Here is a 17,500-nt window from a genome sequence, read left to right as displayed (position 1 = left end):
AGAAATTTGGTAAAAAGGGCTATGAAATGTTTGAAAGACAAGCTGTTTTTTTTTCTTTTTACAATTTTTATTTTAAATTTTACGAATTTTGTTAAAAAACTTCTTACTTCCTTCTATCTGCTATCAATATTTTATCTTCATATATTTTCTCATTTCTTCCTAGTATCATATATCTAAGTTTTCTTCCCCCCCCCCCCCGGTATTTCTTTAAAATACACTCACTCTTGTATATGTTTTCATATCCATTTGACGCTTCGTTGAATCTTATCACCTTTGTGAAACAAAAATCATTTGCTTCAGAATAAGAAATTTATAATGATTTTCGAAACAGGAGAAAAGAAGCACCTTTCAATTTGGTTCAAAATTCGCATTGAAATAAGGCCTTTACATTTAATTTCCATAAACAAAAGTAGATCAGCAATTAGGCCGTCTATTTAAACCTTTCACATTCTCCGAAATCTTTCAAACTATTACTTATAGATTCACATTGCGAAAAAATAATCTGATCTAAAGGATGAATGGAAAATTTCAAGGAACGCAGTTGACGAAATAAATGTACACTTCAGGGATCTATAGATAAATAAAGGTAAATGGAATTATATCAACACTTCAGGATCCTATAGATTTAAAGGTAAATGGAAATATATCAACACTTCAGGAACCTATAGATTTAAAGGTAAATGGAATTATATCGACACTCCAGGAACTTATAGATTTAAAGGTAAATGGAATTATAGTAACACTTCAGGAACCTATAGATTTAAAGGTGAATGGAATTATAGTAACACTTCAGGAACCTATAGATTTAAAGGTAAATAGAATTATATTAACACTTCAGGAACCTAGAGATTTAAAGGTGAATAGAATTCTATAAACACATTAGGAACCTATAGATTTAAGGTAAATGGAATTATATTAACACTTCAGGAACCTATATATTTAAAGGTAAATGTAATTATATTAACACTTCAGGAACCTATAGATTTAAAGGTGAATAGAATTCTATAAACACTTTAGGAACCTATAGATTTAAAGGTAAATAGAATTCTATAAACACTTCAGGAAGCTATAGATTTAAAGGTAAATAGAATTCTATAAACACTTTAGGAACCTAAAGATTTAAAGGTAAATGGAATTATATTAACACTTCAGGAACCTATAGATTTAAAGGTAAATAGAATTATATTAACACTTCACGAACCTATAGATTTAAAGGTAAATGGAATTATATTAACACTTCAGGAACCTATAGATTTAAAGGTAAATAGAATTCTATAAACACTTTAGGAACCCATAGATATAAAGGTAAATGGAATTATATAAACACATCAGGAACCTATAGATTTAAAGGTAAACGGAACTATATTAACACCTCAGGAACCAATATATAAATAAAGGTAAATGGAATTATATTAACACAAGTAATTACCCTTGGATCGAAAATATAGCAAAACATTTAACTGCTTTTAAACTGTTTGAAAGCAGAGACTTTATGAAAAAAAATCTACCATCTAAAATAACTTACAAAGTCTTCAGCCGCGTCAGTACATTGAAAGCTCCGTGGCAAACTGCTTCAATTTCATTGTTTTTCAGACGTCTGAAAAGGCAGAAAGATAAAAATTATTATAATTCGATGGGGGAAAAAATAAAAAAAATCCAACATAAAAGATTGATAAAAATTCAAAAGCTTAAATTCTTCCTGCTTCAGAAGTCTGAAGGATTCTTGAAAACTGCAGTACTGTAATAACGATAAACTTTTCTCCTTCGTGAATTGTAATGATAGCCCAAGAAAACGAACCCATTCTTGTGTATCTCCAAATATTTAAAACAGTGAATAGCATAATAGTCAAAATTACTATATATAATTAATTTCAACAAACAGTATTATTATTATCATTATTATTATTATTATAATTATTATTATTACTAGCTAAGCTACAACCCTACTTGGAAAAGTAAGATTCTATAAGCCCAAGGGCTCCAACAGGGAAAAATAGCCCGTGGAGGAAAGGAAACAAGGAAATAAATAAACTATAAGAACAATTAAACAATTAACAGTTAAAATGAAATATTTTAAGAACAGTAACATTAAAATAGATCTCTCATACAGTATATAAACTATGAAACATTAAAAAACAAGAGGATGAGAAATAAGATAGAATATTGCGCCCAAGTGTACCTCAACCAGGAGAACTACACAAGACACTAGAAGACTATGATACAGAGGCTATGGCACTACCCAAGATTAGAGAACAATGAAATTTTGGAGTGTCCTTCTCCTAGAAGACCTGCTTACCATAGCTAAAGTCTCTCTCCTACCCTAAGCATGATGACAGTAGCCACTGAACAATTACAGTGCAGTAGTTAACCCCTTCAGCGGAGAAGAATTGTTTGATAATCTCAGTGTTGTTAGGTGTATGAGGATAGAGGACTATGTGTAAAGATTAGGCCAGACTATTCAGTATATGTGTAAGCAGAGGAAAAATGAGCTGTAACTAGATAAAAGGACCCAATGTAGCACGGTCTGGCCAGTCAAAGGACACAATAATTCTCCAGCCGGAAGAGTCCGCTTTGATTGGTCAAAATAATTGGCTTGTTAATGCAATTACTTGATCAAAAGCATGCATTGACTATCGTTACTTGCTACCAAAGTTCAATAAACTACAGAATCGAGATGAATACATAAATGAATAAATGTATATTTACTTACAGATATTCCAAAGCGGGGAGTTTCTCCAACAGAAGATCGCTTACACGTCTGATCTTGTTGAAGTTGAGATTTCTGTCAATATTCAAAGGTAAGAATTACACACATATAATAATAATAATTTATATAAGTACTTTCAGCACTGATCACACCATAATCAAATATAACCGATATGCCAGGATAAAGATTAACAAGCTACTATTCTCGTCCTTTCTGTTAATAAGTACAATACTTAATAATTTTCCTAAGTGAGTATTGGTTCATGAATTATAACCACCATCCTCTAGAATTTGTTATTCTTGATTACTGTGTATTTTAATTTCTAAATTCTTAATAACACGATATTCACTTTAAAAATAAAAAAAAAGAATTCATGTATTAATATCTATAAAGTGACATCTTGTTCATCTTATAGCTTACGTTTCTCAAAAAACTCCAAAAGAAAAAATCAGACACAAAAAAGGCTCAAATTCAGACTGAATGGATTACAAACCAGAAAAACTAAAAACTTTTATATATAAAAACGTCTCGATGAAACTAATGAAAAGCGTATATAATGACATTTTCAATAAAACAGAAGAAACAAACTTACAACTTCTGCAGCCGACTAAGATTAGGAAAACTCTGGTTGTCCCTGAAGTTCAAGAAGTTGTGAGACAGATCCCTGCGAAGAGTAACGCGTATAAGCATAAGAAAACATGATTGGAATTCAAAACATTAAATCCTTGCCCAGCTTGAATATCTGCAGGATGCAAATTTTCATTAAACGCGCTGTAGAACTTTTCTAAACATCGACGCTTTTGAAAAGATTATACTGTACAATCCATGGCAAACATGAGAAGATTACAAGGATGATGATTTGTAAGCATATATAATCACTGAAATTATGCTAAGGATTATATAATCTCATCATAACATCCGATATTTTAATCGGGTTTCATAGCCTATGACAAATCGTAGCAAATTTTATACATTTAATTCAGCTTCAGAGTGAACATTCACACTTTGTTACTGAAGAATAAAGTTCATATATATAACTAGCCCACAAGTTAAAAAAATCTGTGATGAAAAGGTTTAAGGAATAAATTTACTGGTATATTTTGCCAATGCAATAACAGTAAGAAACTCAAGTAACCCCATCCAATCCTTTTAGTAACCTTTGCTCTGACTTCCATAGAGAAGTATGAATAAAAACAACTCATGAATTTGAAAATATTAATATCAATTAGCCAAAAAAAATCCCATACTTCTGCTTTCCAATAATTTAGAGTGGGGTCTTAAATGTAAAAACTTTATAAATAGCATGCAAGACTCTTTTTTAGTTATTTCGCACATGATATTTTGTTAACATTTATTATAAGCTTCTACGAAAACTTTCCTTCCACGTTGTAAAAGGATTAAGAATGGAAAGGTAGCTGTTCATTAAGGTTCCTCCAAAATAAATGCATTTTGACATCTTGGAATGCAGTCCCCTAATAATTCAATACATCATTCCTCAAACTAAAAAGAAAAAAATAACGAAAACAGAATTCCTATTTTGTTTTGATCATGAGGTTCTCGTTTTATTTCAACTTTGATAAGAGGGAGTTTGTGGCTACTTTTTTAGTATTACTGTACAAACTTTGTTTTCAATTACTAGATTATGGAGAGGAGTTGTTGATGTACACTACTATTTTGACTACAAGAATGTAATCTTGGGTGTGCCTCAGGATAGTGTTCTTGGTCCATTACTTTTTATTTTATATGCCCAAGATATGTGGTTTGGCCTTGGAAACAAGCTTGTTGCTTATGGCGATGATGCCACTCTCTTTGCATCGATCCCTTCTCTCAAGATTTGACCTCTGGCTGCTAAAATTAGTCTTTGGTGCAAAGTATAGGGGATTAAGCTAAAATTCATGTATGAGTGTTAGTTGTTCTACAACATTGGATATTGAAAATGTATTCAGTTCATGTGAAATTTTAAGTGCTATTCTTCATAGCAAATTCATTTTTGAAAAACACATCTGATCTGCCACGTCAACGGCGCTAAAATCGGTATATGGAAAAAAAATCTATAGACTTTTGGAAACCTTCCGATCTGAAAAATAATTCTCATTCTGTTATTTTGCTGATATCTCTTAACTAGCCAATGCAATTTCTTAAGTAATGTACACCCATGTAATACCAAGGTTATTATTGCTGAGAGAAGGGTGGAGACAATACTCGATACATGACATACTTCTTTTCTCCACTTGCTGTATTTACATGGACAATTTTCTTATTCATGTACTAGCTTTCCTAATTTTACCAATATATATCTATATTTCTATACATAAATATATGTGATATATAGATAACATATGTGTTAGGAGGCTACTAATTCCTCCCATAATACAGTACATGAACCTGAGAACGTACCTCTCGGTACATGAAACTACAAAAATGTTTTGAGCTGTTCCGTAATTTGGTAGTATGCAGGCCTATTCTTCAATTTGATAAATGATTATAAATCGAGAAATAATTCAAATAATATGACATTTTTTAATTACACATAATTTTTGTGAATCTATATGTCATTTATTGGTTTTCTCGAGATGTCACGTGTAAGTCTCCGTTGCTACTTATCCAGGTGTTAGTGAAATAAGGCACTTTTAACCCGTAGAGTTTACGACAAAGACTCCCCTGAAACTTCACAAGGGTGAGATTGCATTGTCAAGACAACCGCAGTTTATTTTATTTTTTTTTTTTTTTTTTTTGAGAGAGAGAGAGAGAGAGAGAGAGAGAGAGAGAGAGAGAGAGAGAGAGAGAGAGAGAGAGAGAGAGAGAGAGAGAGAGAGAGTTCTACTTACAATTGTTTGAGGTTCAAAGTGTGGTTAAAAACCGAGAGGTCCAACTGTCGTAGTAGGTTGCGATCAATACATATGGTTTCGACATTGTTCAATCCTGAAAAACTGTTGGTTTCAATCGTCTCAATATAGTTCCCGGAGAGATACCTGAAAACAGAGGAGAGAGACAGAGAGAGAAGAATTAGATAGTTTCAAATTTGTTATGCTCATCATTGCTCCGCCATTCTATTCTTCATTTTCATAGGTAATTGGAAAACTGAAAGTTAGATTATTATTAAGATTGAAATCCTTTGTGCCTCGTCACAATGTTAACAGATTTATTAATTATTTATATGAAACGTTCAATTTACAAAACTGACAGGGCCGTTTAGCCTTTGCCTTCCAGTAAATGTTAAGGTGTATATATATATATATATATATATATATATATATATATATATATATATATATATATATATATCTTTATATATATATATATATATATATATATATATATATATATATATACACACACACACACTACTATGCAATTCTAATTGGAAACACCAATAAACTTATACTTGTTGAATTTCTATCACAATTCCACATTGAAATATTATTAATTTTCATTAAGACATGAGAAGTTATAATGACATTGCATTGCTGATATAGCTCTTGGTGTTCACTTTGAGGAAGCACTGTGACAGATCACTCAAGATATTGAAACCGAAGCCGTTGGTGAGAGATTCTTCCAGCCAACGTTATTTCATCTTATTGAAAATTAGTATTGACTAAAGCTATGGAATTAATTGAATACGGTAAGGTTAAACGAACAATGGAGCATCTTTCATCGTCTCTTATACAAGTTCCAGAGTACTGCTACAAAACTACAGCATGTTCTCGCCCTTATTTGTTTCTAGCAACGAGCTGAAAACAGGTAAATCAATTAACTACTAAAGCACAATAATAAAATCCCGCTTTCTACACAGCCCTCGTCAGCAAAGCCAGGGTGTTTCGCATGATACGACGTTTATTCCCGTCTTGTTTGTACTATGCACCTTTCCCAGAAGACGATGTCCTTTCATTCTAACACTTCTATCAGTAGTTAAGAGCAGCTCTTTCGTTTATCCTTATGAGACTTCAGATTGAAGATATACCTTCAAATTTCCCCTTTTAAAGGTTTAAAGGTCGCTCATGAATGGTAAAGGCAAGGGACAGTGACATCGCCATAGCAATAAGGACAATGCCTTAGAGACTGACCATATTTTATATGATCAACGCCCAAGCCTCCTCTCCACCCAAGCTAGGACAAAGGGAGGGCCAGGTAGTGGCTGCTGATGACTCAGCAAATAGACCTACAGGTTCCCTCAAACCCCACAAACTTAGCTCACAAGGATCGTAAGGTTGCAGACACTAATGGCACTAACCAGTCTGAGTGGGACTCAAACCCCAGTCTGGCAAACACCAGGCAGAGACGTTACCAATCAGGCCACAACAACGAAAACATTGTAATCCAGATTTTCCTTTACACTAACTTCTGTACATCATATTAGTGGAATTTCAGAAAGATATCTTAACCAGTCTTGCTCCAACCAAATTGCATATCCAAAACTCCTCCATCAGGCAAGAGCTCATTCATTCACTTTGCCCATCAGCGTTCTAAGGTTCATGTTTCCGGTTTCCATTTAGCTTCATAAACCTACTCCAGCTAACATCCATTTCGATTTCTTCCTCCACGCTTTTTCTTATGACAAATATTTCCTTAACCTTTCTTTACTTTACTTAAGGAAAAACAGGTTCCGTTTCATTGGCAAAGCAATTTCAGTCACACATCTGCTCTTTCTATGCTTTTTACCTTGCTTTGCCCATTCATTATTAGAAAAAAAGAACTTTGGAGACAAATGTATGAGCACATATTATCAAGTATAAGAAATCACATGTATCTGAAATACATCATGAACAAAGAGCTGAAATACTTACAAAAATCTTAAATTTTCTAGCGGCGAGAAAACTTTATCCGAGATGTATCTGAGTAAATTGTTTTCAATATATCTGGAAAGAAATAATAATGAAATTGGATTTAGTGTCTTATTTTTCATTCCTAATAGTTGATATACAATGGTTTATGAAACTTCAATGACTAAATATTTACCTAGACAATAGTTTTAAAAATGCTTAATATGTTTTTGACCACACCACTGAACCACTAAAAAGATTAATTCAACTAATAATTACATAAACGTTAAAAAAAAAACACACACACAAAACCATGCTTGTATGACCTCATAAAAAAATTGTAGATTTTGTTTCAATAGCTGCATTATGATATATCCATTTGCTTTCATCTTTGTATACTAGTAACTATTTTAATACAAAGAGAACAGAGCAAGGAAAAGGCAACCCAGGATTAGCAACTTTAAAAAAGATGTCCCCATGTAGTTAGCCGAAGGACCTTGGAAACGCATCACGCACAATGAATATAACACTGCAAAGAGTAATACATATATTTTGGAAGTTTTCAAGAAGCTTGGCATAAGATTTGAACCACAAGCCGAGCAGTATATTGTAACACCGCTAGAAAGCTGCATGCTCAGAAGGAAAATTGAATGAATTATTGTAAATCTACATAAAGAGTTCCCTTAGGAGAGGGATAGGTTACCCAAAAATTAGATCTCCACAGTCTTAGGGATTTCAGAAAGAATATCGGCAAGTAGAGACTATTTCTTAACTATATGTATTGAGGAACGATGGACACAATAAAACCGAAATCTAGGGTTAGTTGCGTATTATGTGCACGAGTAAGGACATCCATATGTATGCAAATGCGTAAACACTCGTGTGGAAAAATACATAATGTATAAGAGAGAGAGAGAGAGAGAGAGAGAGAGAGAGAGAGAGAGAGAGAGAGAGAGAGAGAGAGAGAGAGAGAGAGAGAGATTAATAATGATAATTAACTTACAGAACTTCCAACGATCGGTATTGCGATAAAATCCACGGATCTATGTTCTTGATATGACTGGCGTTGATACCTCTGAAAATGTAAGCATATGTTCATCATTAATGTAACCAACCCTATCGCAGAGATTTAATGTTCTATTTTTAGCATAACAAACACAATTTAATGTTCTATTTTTAGCATAACAAACACAATGAATTATTCAGTTATGGTAGAGGTCTTCCTATTCTCTCTTCCTTATTATTTCTTTTATATGCATATTTTACATATTGATATTTAGATTAGGGTCAGGTAACTAACACTTACAGCCACGTCAAATGTCCGGCGATATTAGTAGGTATGGAGTGGAAATTGGGGAGGATGCATTTCAGTTGGGTTTTCAATTCACAATAGCACCCGGCAAACTTGCCCGAGACGTCTTCGAAATACGACCCGTTAAAATTATCATTGTCTAGGGACAGGTAAGGTTCGTCATCTCTGTCTAAAGGATCTTCAGTTAAGACCAAGTCACGCGACTGTCTGGATACATCGTCTGTCTCGGCTAAAATTAATGTTCCATGCGATTCTTCTTCGATTGCACCTCTCTCCTTTTGCTGTTCTTTCAAATTACTTCCTGCAATGGCTTCTGAAGGCGGTTTCATGGATCTTAATGTTGCATCAGAATTTTTGCCTGTGTTTACTGGATCGTTGATTTCCCTTCTAACCTTATGCACATTCTTCACATCATCAACGTAATAGTCACTTTGATCATTTTCCAAGGGATCTTCTTTAGCAAGACTTCCGGGTTTCTTGAAGTTTTTACACTTGGAGCAACCACTCTTTGTATCTTTTAAAGGACCATTCAATAAATTCTGACCTGTCTTATCTGCCATCCTGTATTCTAGACGCTCTTCGTTTATGAAATCGGTGTTTGTACTTAGTTCTGCAATTTCATCTTTGTAAGAATCCGAGATATATCTAAGTCCTCCTGATGTTAGAGGTTCAAATAAGCCATATTTTTCCTTGTCACTCCTTATTAGTGCAATGTCAACTTTGTCATGAGCCTGTTGACCACCATCATCTCCTACTAAACTAGAACCATCTAATTCTCCACTCTTAACTGGTGGTTGGAATTTCATTTGCAAACGAGAATGCGCTTCGCTATCAGGAGAATCGTCGACATTGCCATTGACAATGCTTTTACTGACATAGCTCGAGGATCCGGTTGTACCTGGCACGAACCAAGTCTCCCAGTAGCTCCTGCGCGGTCGGGAGTGATGCATGCTGGTAGACGCTTCTCCGCTACTCTCTTGGTCCTTCGGTCGGGTGGCTGACGTTCCTGGTATCTCGTAGGCTGGAAGGTCTTCGTTGTGAGCGTGGCTCGGTATGTGAATGTCGACAGGAGAGACCAGTTCGTCGACGCTCACGTCCTTTTTGCTGTCTCCCGTAGTCTTGCACATCCCTAGTTTCTTGTTGGTTATGTCCGGGGGTAGGCAGTCTCCCGTATCAGATGCGTTGCAGTAGCATAAATCTGAAGTGGGAAACAATGGTATCAGCACAACTTTTGTAATAACAAATGGTCGAAATGAAACGATGTAAAATTATAATCAATAAATTGGTACAAGAAATTAATTGAAATTTTATTATTAATTAAACATAATTAAAAGTGGTAGTAGTAATAATTGTAATAAGATTTAAAAAAGGATTTAAGACACTTCATGTATGTACTCTCAAAGGTCACTGACTAGAAAAAAGAAAAAGAAAACAGAAAGTCAGAGGCGTTAGTAAAATCGAACTCAGAATAACACTGTAACAAACAACCAAACAAAAGCAAGAAAAATATATGAACAGAATAATTTACGGCATATGAGCATGGATCTTCGAAGTAGCACTCCAGACTTTTGTAAACCCAAAAAACTACGACCCAAATCATCCATGACACGGAAGGGGAATAAGCAAAATACCTTTGATACCATACAGTGATGGGTTATCTTTCTTTGCAAAGTAAGGATGCTGAAGCTTTTCTCAAAGAACACTCAATATGTTTAGGAAATAAGAATGTTAATGGAAGTTCCTTACTGACGAAATAAAGATCAGAATAAAAATTAATCCTTTGGATTATAAAATCTTAGACGGAGACAAAGCATTCTTCTGAGCAGGTTTTTTGAAGATATAAAGGATCTAGGATGCTTCTATCAATTAAAAGATAGTTACAGCACTTAGAAATTCAAAGAACAAAAGATTTGTGTCATGCAACGTACATCATCATCTTACAACATGTCCTACAAGTAATACCTAGCTTGATAGCAGTTTAGTCTATATAGCTTTTATGTCCCCCCCACCCGCCCAAAAAAAAACGAAATACTTTGTAAAAGTTTGTAACGCGTTATGAAAGATGATCAAACCAGCCCCTTTTTGGTTTTACGAAAACTGAGCATCTTGCCATACCGATGTACCACTTGCTGATCATTTAGAATAAGTGTAGAGTTAAGACGAGCGGTTACCTATTTACGTACATAAAAATTGTGTGGTGAAGCTTGAATTTTACAGAAAAGCTTATTATCTTTGTAAAATTAGAAAGAAACAAAAAATATAAACTAAACCAAATTTCAATAACACAGTGAAATGAATCATTAGGCTTCAAAAGGAGACAAAATAAATGGTTTTCAGATGACAAGTTAGTTATAGCAAAATAAAACGGGCTAATATCTTGCCTATCATATTTTCACAGACTACCCATAACAAAAATACAAATGGAAATGCTATAAATGACTAATAAAACTTCTTTTATGAAATAATAAAGAGAAAAATAAATAAAATCCCGCAGAAAAGTGGCAAGTATATAATATAAAGGAACTTGACTCTATAAACTAATACTATGACACAATACCGCGTTCAATCACAGGGTAAATAAATACCCCAAACTCGTGCCAAAAGAAGTATCAAATTCCTAACTTGTGAAGCTAAGGGCCAATCCATTAACCGACTTAACAATGATGAACGAAAGTTCTGAAGAACACAATTTGAGGTCTACAGCTTTGAGAAATTAGGAAAAGATATTGAAACATTTTGAAAATACAACACCTATACGATGCAATATTCATGATAACAGTTTTCACACAATTATAGAGGATTCCCATGCCAGATTTAGGAATTACAAAACAGTGACGTATATAGGTACCGAGAGAGTGATAGTGGGTCTCAATATGGTTTTAAGGTTTAAATTTAGGTCGCTCATGAATGGGAGAGGCAAGGGACAGTGACATTGCCCTATCAAGCAGGACGATGCCCTAGAGACTTACCATATAACATATGATCAGCGTTCAAGACCCCTCTCCACCCTATCTAGGACAAAGGAGGGCCAGACAATGGCTGCTGATGACTCAGCAGATAGACCTATACCCTCCACCAAACCCCCCATCCTTAGCTCACAAAGACGGTGAGGTTGCAACGGCCAGAGGAAATAACGAGTTTAAGCAAGACTCGAATACCAGTCTGGCGATCACCAGGGAAAGACGCTACCACCAGGCCACCACAGCCCTAAATGTACATGGTATCCGTTAATTGCGAGACGGCAATGGAAAAATACATTTTAAAGAGGAAATCTGATTTCATCCGTACCGTTACGTAACAAGGGGGGGGGGGGAGTCTGATTATCGACGTCACGTGTGCATCCTATACAGATTAGCATACCGACAAGCAAGAGCAATTACACGATTCAATTCACTTTATTCTTTATGAGAACATCTCAAGAACGGTCTCGAAGCTTCCTGCTTGCCGAACAACAGCAGGGGAAGAAGTCGCACCAAGAACAAAGTAACGATTATGATGCCCATAAACAACTGTCAGTGAAGATTAAACGGACGTTTATGGGAGAGATCTCAACGCCGGCCTCCGTTGACGACAAAGACCGCTAAGTCTAGTTAGTGTCGATTATCATCTAAGTTGATTAGACAGGAAATTCCCCGATCATTTCCTTATTGACGACCCTACGAAGGGCGTTATTACAGACAGGAGAATCCCGAAGGACACCTTGAAGGAGGGTTATTAAATATCTGTTAAAGGTTATCAACGAGTGATGCTTCTTAAATTGTAGTTTACTTTAAATTAGCTTTCCATCAGATTAAATTGTTTTCTTATAACAGGAAATGGGTCTCTTTATACTTTCACAATCCAATTTGAATATTTTTTCGTTGCATAAGACAGCATGTTGAGGTCTTTCAATTTGACTTTGAGACATAAAAACCAAGCTATTTTACTTCCTTCTTTAAATGTAAGACCTTCTATAATCTGTTTTAATCCTCTTTTATGAAAGAATATGATAAGTCTATTCAGAAAACTTAAAGATTACAACAGCAAATAACTAAAAAGTCTTTGAGACATCCAAAATCCTTGTAAATCCTTTTAACATTTAACATCTATCTATCTATCTATAAAGATGGATATATAGATACCAACGATAAATGGCATGCGCATAATTCGCCTTGAAAGCCATCGTACATGTTATTGAATATCTCCTATGCATTTCAATGCAGTACATAGCTTAAATCTCTAATACACATAGGTTTCTTCAAAGGAAGGAGGCAACAAACTGACATCAGTCACACGAACTTTAGACATCTTTGCTGTTGTTACCACAGTTTTATATAAACACGTGAGTCTTTCGATCGTGTGGAACCCTGTGGATAATTGTTTAGCACTTTTCAAAAATTCTTTGGGAATTTCTTAATTCCAAAATGCCTTCACAAATATTCAGATTTCATATTGAAATTTCTATGGTGCTACCCTTTATATTGAAGTGTATTCCCCTTTTCAAAGTAGCTTTGAAGACATACATACTGTCATGGGTGGAAATGGAGCTTTCAGAATTTATGTAATTTTGCTAGGATTCTTGCTTTTAAATAAAATTCTATTTTATGGTGATAGCCTTAATTTTTTTTAGGGGGGGGGACAAACTAGCTTACCAAGACTGACAGCCATTAGTGAATATATGGAATAATTGTCGGAATTGGCAAAAATAGAACCAATACCGTAATTGTTTCGACCCTTACCTTCAGAATTCTGTTCTTGAGGATTATAATAGCAAATAATAATAATAATAATAATAATAATAATAATAATAATAATAATAAGAAGAAGAAGATGAAGAAGAAGAAGAAGAAGAAGAAGAAGAAGAAGAAGAAGAAGAAGAAGAAGAAGAAGAAGAAGAAGAAGAAGAAGAAGAAGAAGAAGAATAGTTGTATTAAAATACAAGACGTAATACGTACGTCGTTTTTCGAAAATAATAGATACAAAACAATGTATTTTGATTTTCTTTGTTTTTGTACGTAACTTCCACCACTAATACTACTCTATAAAAACAAGGCCAGAATGAAATAACCAAGAGTCGCCAATGACCTCTAATATGTACACAAAATGGAGATCGTCTGTCTTTCCGGAAAGTCTAAAACCAGTTTATCGACCGTTGACAAACATAATGACCCTCTTGTATATTAAAATAATTTTCCAGAGTTTGAGTACACTATACGTACACATAACACGAAACTCAACATATGACTTTTAATAAACGCCAGGCGGTGACAAGCCTGGATAAGTGAGACGGGCAGAACTCCATGGCTAACAATGCTCTGTTTATGGACACTTTCTGCCTGGTACACTTGAGGAAAGATAAGGACAGGAACTAAATCACTGTGCAACTCGTCTATTGAATATTGAAGTCTACTAAGCAAATTCTCGTAGGTATTTAGATGGGTGACCATCAGTGCCTACCAGATGCCATTGGCTCATAATGGCCTTAAAATCGGTGGAATATGCAATTAGACACAATGAAGTGCTCTCTCTCTCTCTCTCTCTCTCTCTCTCTCTCTCTCTCTCTCTCTCTCTCTCTCTCTCTCTCTCTCTCTCTCTCTTACATGTGTATATATATATATGTATGTATGTATGTATATATATATATATACTTTATACTATATATATATATATATATATTATATATATATATATATATATATATATATATATATATATATATATATATACAGAGAGAGAGAGAGAGAGAGAGAGAGATTGTATATATATATATATATATATATATATGTATATATAAATATACATACACTTTATATGTATATACATACATACGCATACAGTATACAAACATGAAGCATGTTTACCCGGTCATCAATTTATTCATAGCCAATTTACTCCAACGCATTTTTTACCTTCGTAGCGAAAGAGCATCAGTTCTGTTTCTTTCAGGATCGATATTTGGAAGAATGCAATATATCTCTATTGACATTCCATTCCAATTTATCTAAGGAATCAATTCTAACTAAAATTCTAATAATTTATGAAGAAAAATGTTGGCAAGGATAAATTAGATAAATTTATCTTCTAATATTTATAAGAGGTCTATACCACAGTTCCCAATGTTACACTTCTTATTTTTCCATTAAAATCAAACGTTATTGTTTTTGTTGATATTTCAATTAAAACTATTATTATTAATCTTCCTCCTATGATTTTGATAAAAATGGGTTGGGAGTTACAACGGAGGTTGGTGATATTCACCAAATTTCTTTAACTTGTGCCAAGTTCAATTTTAGAAGTGAAATTATTTTCTCTTTGGATATCAAAAGCAGCAATAGTTAATACCCCATGTATTAAAGATCTTATTTCATATGCACTTTAACTTGGTTAGCTTTTCTAAGTCACAAGGGGAAATCTATATCTTCAATTACTTCTAACATATCAAAACAACTTTAGGAATCAAATATTTTGCTAATTAAAAACCAAAACATATGTAAAATAGTTCTTAAATATCCTTAGCCACAGGATCTTTGTGCGATCCACGAAACTATATCCTAAAAAGTAAGCTTATGACTAGCTGAGAATGATGAATTAGAAATCTAGACAAGCTATTCCATAAACAACAATAACAACAACAACAACAACAACAATAATAATAATAACAATAATGATAATAATAACAACAACAACTTACGACAAAGCTCAAAGTAGGTAAAATCTCGGGGACCTCTAGCATCTATGAATCCCTGGTGGATCACTGAAAAGGGAAAAGAAAAGATTTGTAAATATCAAGTTGATTCAGATGTATACAGCATATTATAAGCATAATTAACGAAATTGTTACAAGTCTATATAACTTCCTTTACAATTCTACTTCACTTTCAGAGGTCGAAGGTTTTATTTTCCATTTACCTGTTCCTAAAAGCACTTTGGTGACATGATCATGGTAGGAAAAAGAGAGAGAGAGAGAGAGAGAGAGAGAGAGAGAGAGAGAGAGAGAGAGAGAGAGAGAGAGAGAGAGAGAGAGAGAGAGAGAGAGAGAGAGAGAGAGAGAATTACTTTCTTATACTTTTTTGAGACAGAAGGCAAGTCTTCAGTCTTCAACTGAAATCTCTACTTCAACGCTAAAGTGCATTTGTTTAAAATAAAGTCTACTTCATTCATTTTGCTTATGGAATAACGTGAAGCAAATTACTTTAAGCACGGCGACCATTTATTTTTTTTATCTTGGTTCATTGCGGTTTTATGTTCATTGTAGCTAAGTTCGTCGCCCTTCACTGTCAAACAAATCAAAACATACAAAGGATTTATATAATCAGCGAATAGAGAATGTTCCCAAAGCATTTTGCATACAATGTCCTCATGCTCCGCAATATTTCCCATCCTCAACAAGGCTCACAGGATGGTTCAGGAGTCCTTCGACGCGACTGCTCTTATGGCCAGACCTTGGGAAGCACGTCCCTCTGACACTAATAGCTTGACAAATTTGTAATTTCAGTCCATAAACCTCACTCTCATTACTCCCGGCCCATTTTGTTTGTGGAAAACATTTCTGAAATATTGCCTCACCTGCTGGGCTACGCATTAAGACTACGAAGTTGTAAGTTTTTCTTTACCTTTTTTTTTATCTTTATACATAAGCTGCTTAAAACGTTTATTGGTGATTATTTAAGAAATAAATTGTTTGGAGATTAAAAAGGCAATAACATTCTTCTACAAACTCAAAATTAATAAAAACTTTCATTTTAATTTTCTAAATTTTCTAACATATCTGTTTTGACGTTGTTACTGTTTTTAGAATGATTTATTGTTAATTTGTTCTCATCATTTATTTATTTCCTTTCCTCACTGGACTATCTTTCCCTATTGGAGCCCTTGGGCTTATAGCATCTTCCAACTAGGGTTGTAGCTTGGATAGTAATGATAATAATAATAATAATAAACTTGTCGAAATATATATAAATTGGTGATGTATTTAGAAAAATACCCGTTTGGGGATTAAAATAAAAAAAAAACTTCTCTATTCACTGAATTTTACATTTATTAAGATTGAAAGGTTCCTGGATTTTATAGATATTACCCTTCATTACCTCCAGTTCTGAATGCACCATCAGACATCTCTTAGATTCATACTGCTGCATATGAAAACAAAGCAAGTGAGAGAGAGAGAGAGAGAGAGAGAGAGAGAGAGAGAGAGAGAGAGTTCTAGGAAAACCGTGTTACCATATCAAAGCCACATCCTCTTTCAAATGATTAGTTCAACTACCTTTCTTTTATGAGACTTCGTGTTGAGATGATCGCCAATATTTACGTCGTCAGAGTTTAATGCAAATTAAACTCGACGAATAATTCGAGTTCTGTTCGAATAAACAATTTCATATCGTGGCTATTCGAGTTTACAATATTTCTCCTTCCTGTTCATCATCTTACTATTTTTGGTTTATGAAAAGCCGCTGTAGGATGATGGTTTGAAGAAATATACACATAATATAGAATACCTGGTCTTTACATCCTATTTCGCATAATAAATCAATCGAATAAATACGGACCCATCTTTAGATGAGAAAAACTCACAAATATCAGTAATCATATATTTTTTTTTTTTTAATTTTAATAATGTCATACCAGGTAAAAACTAATGCTTACTCTATCTAATTTATCTTCCCTTTGTTTTGGTAAAGTTTCTATAGTTTATATAGGGATTATTTATTTTAATCTTGTTACTGTTCTTATTTATTTTCATTG

The 17,500-nt window shown here is 33.9% G+C and overlaps 1 protein-coding gene across 2 annotated transcripts in view; it reads right to left on the bottom strand.

Annotated features, from left to right (window-relative positions):
• The window catches only part of LOC137658456 (uncharacterized), a 262,901-nt gene that overhangs the window by 12,290 nt on the left and 233,111 nt on the right, over positions 1-17,500 (bottom strand). For both annotated transcript variants that reach the window (XM_068393183.1, XM_068393182.1), the window contains exons 4-11: positions 15,450-15,512; positions 8,774-9,977; positions 8,471-8,542; positions 7,492-7,563; positions 5,536-5,679; positions 3,300-3,371; positions 2,711-2,782; positions 1,526-1,597 (exon numbers count right to left, since the gene is read on the bottom strand). In XM_068393183.1, the coding sequence (XP_068249284.1) occupies positions 1,526-1,597; positions 2,711-2,782; positions 3,300-3,371; positions 5,536-5,679; positions 7,492-7,563; positions 8,471-8,542; positions 8,774-9,977; positions 15,450-15,512 (1,771 nt within the window). The remainder of the gene's footprint in view (positions 1-1,525; positions 1,598-2,710; positions 2,783-3,299; positions 3,372-5,535; positions 5,680-7,491; positions 7,564-8,470; positions 8,543-8,773; positions 9,978-15,449; positions 15,513-17,500) is intronic.

This window comes from Palaemon carinicauda, chromosome 19 (assembly GCF_036898095.1).
Source record: "Palaemon carinicauda isolate YSFRI2023 chromosome 19, ASM3689809v2, whole genome shotgun sequence".
NCBI lineage: Eukaryota > Metazoa > Arthropoda > Malacostraca > Decapoda > Palaemonidae > Palaemon > Palaemon carinicauda.
Note: the sequence above shows the minus strand (reverse complement) of the source record. Positions and strands in the feature narration are given on the sequence as shown.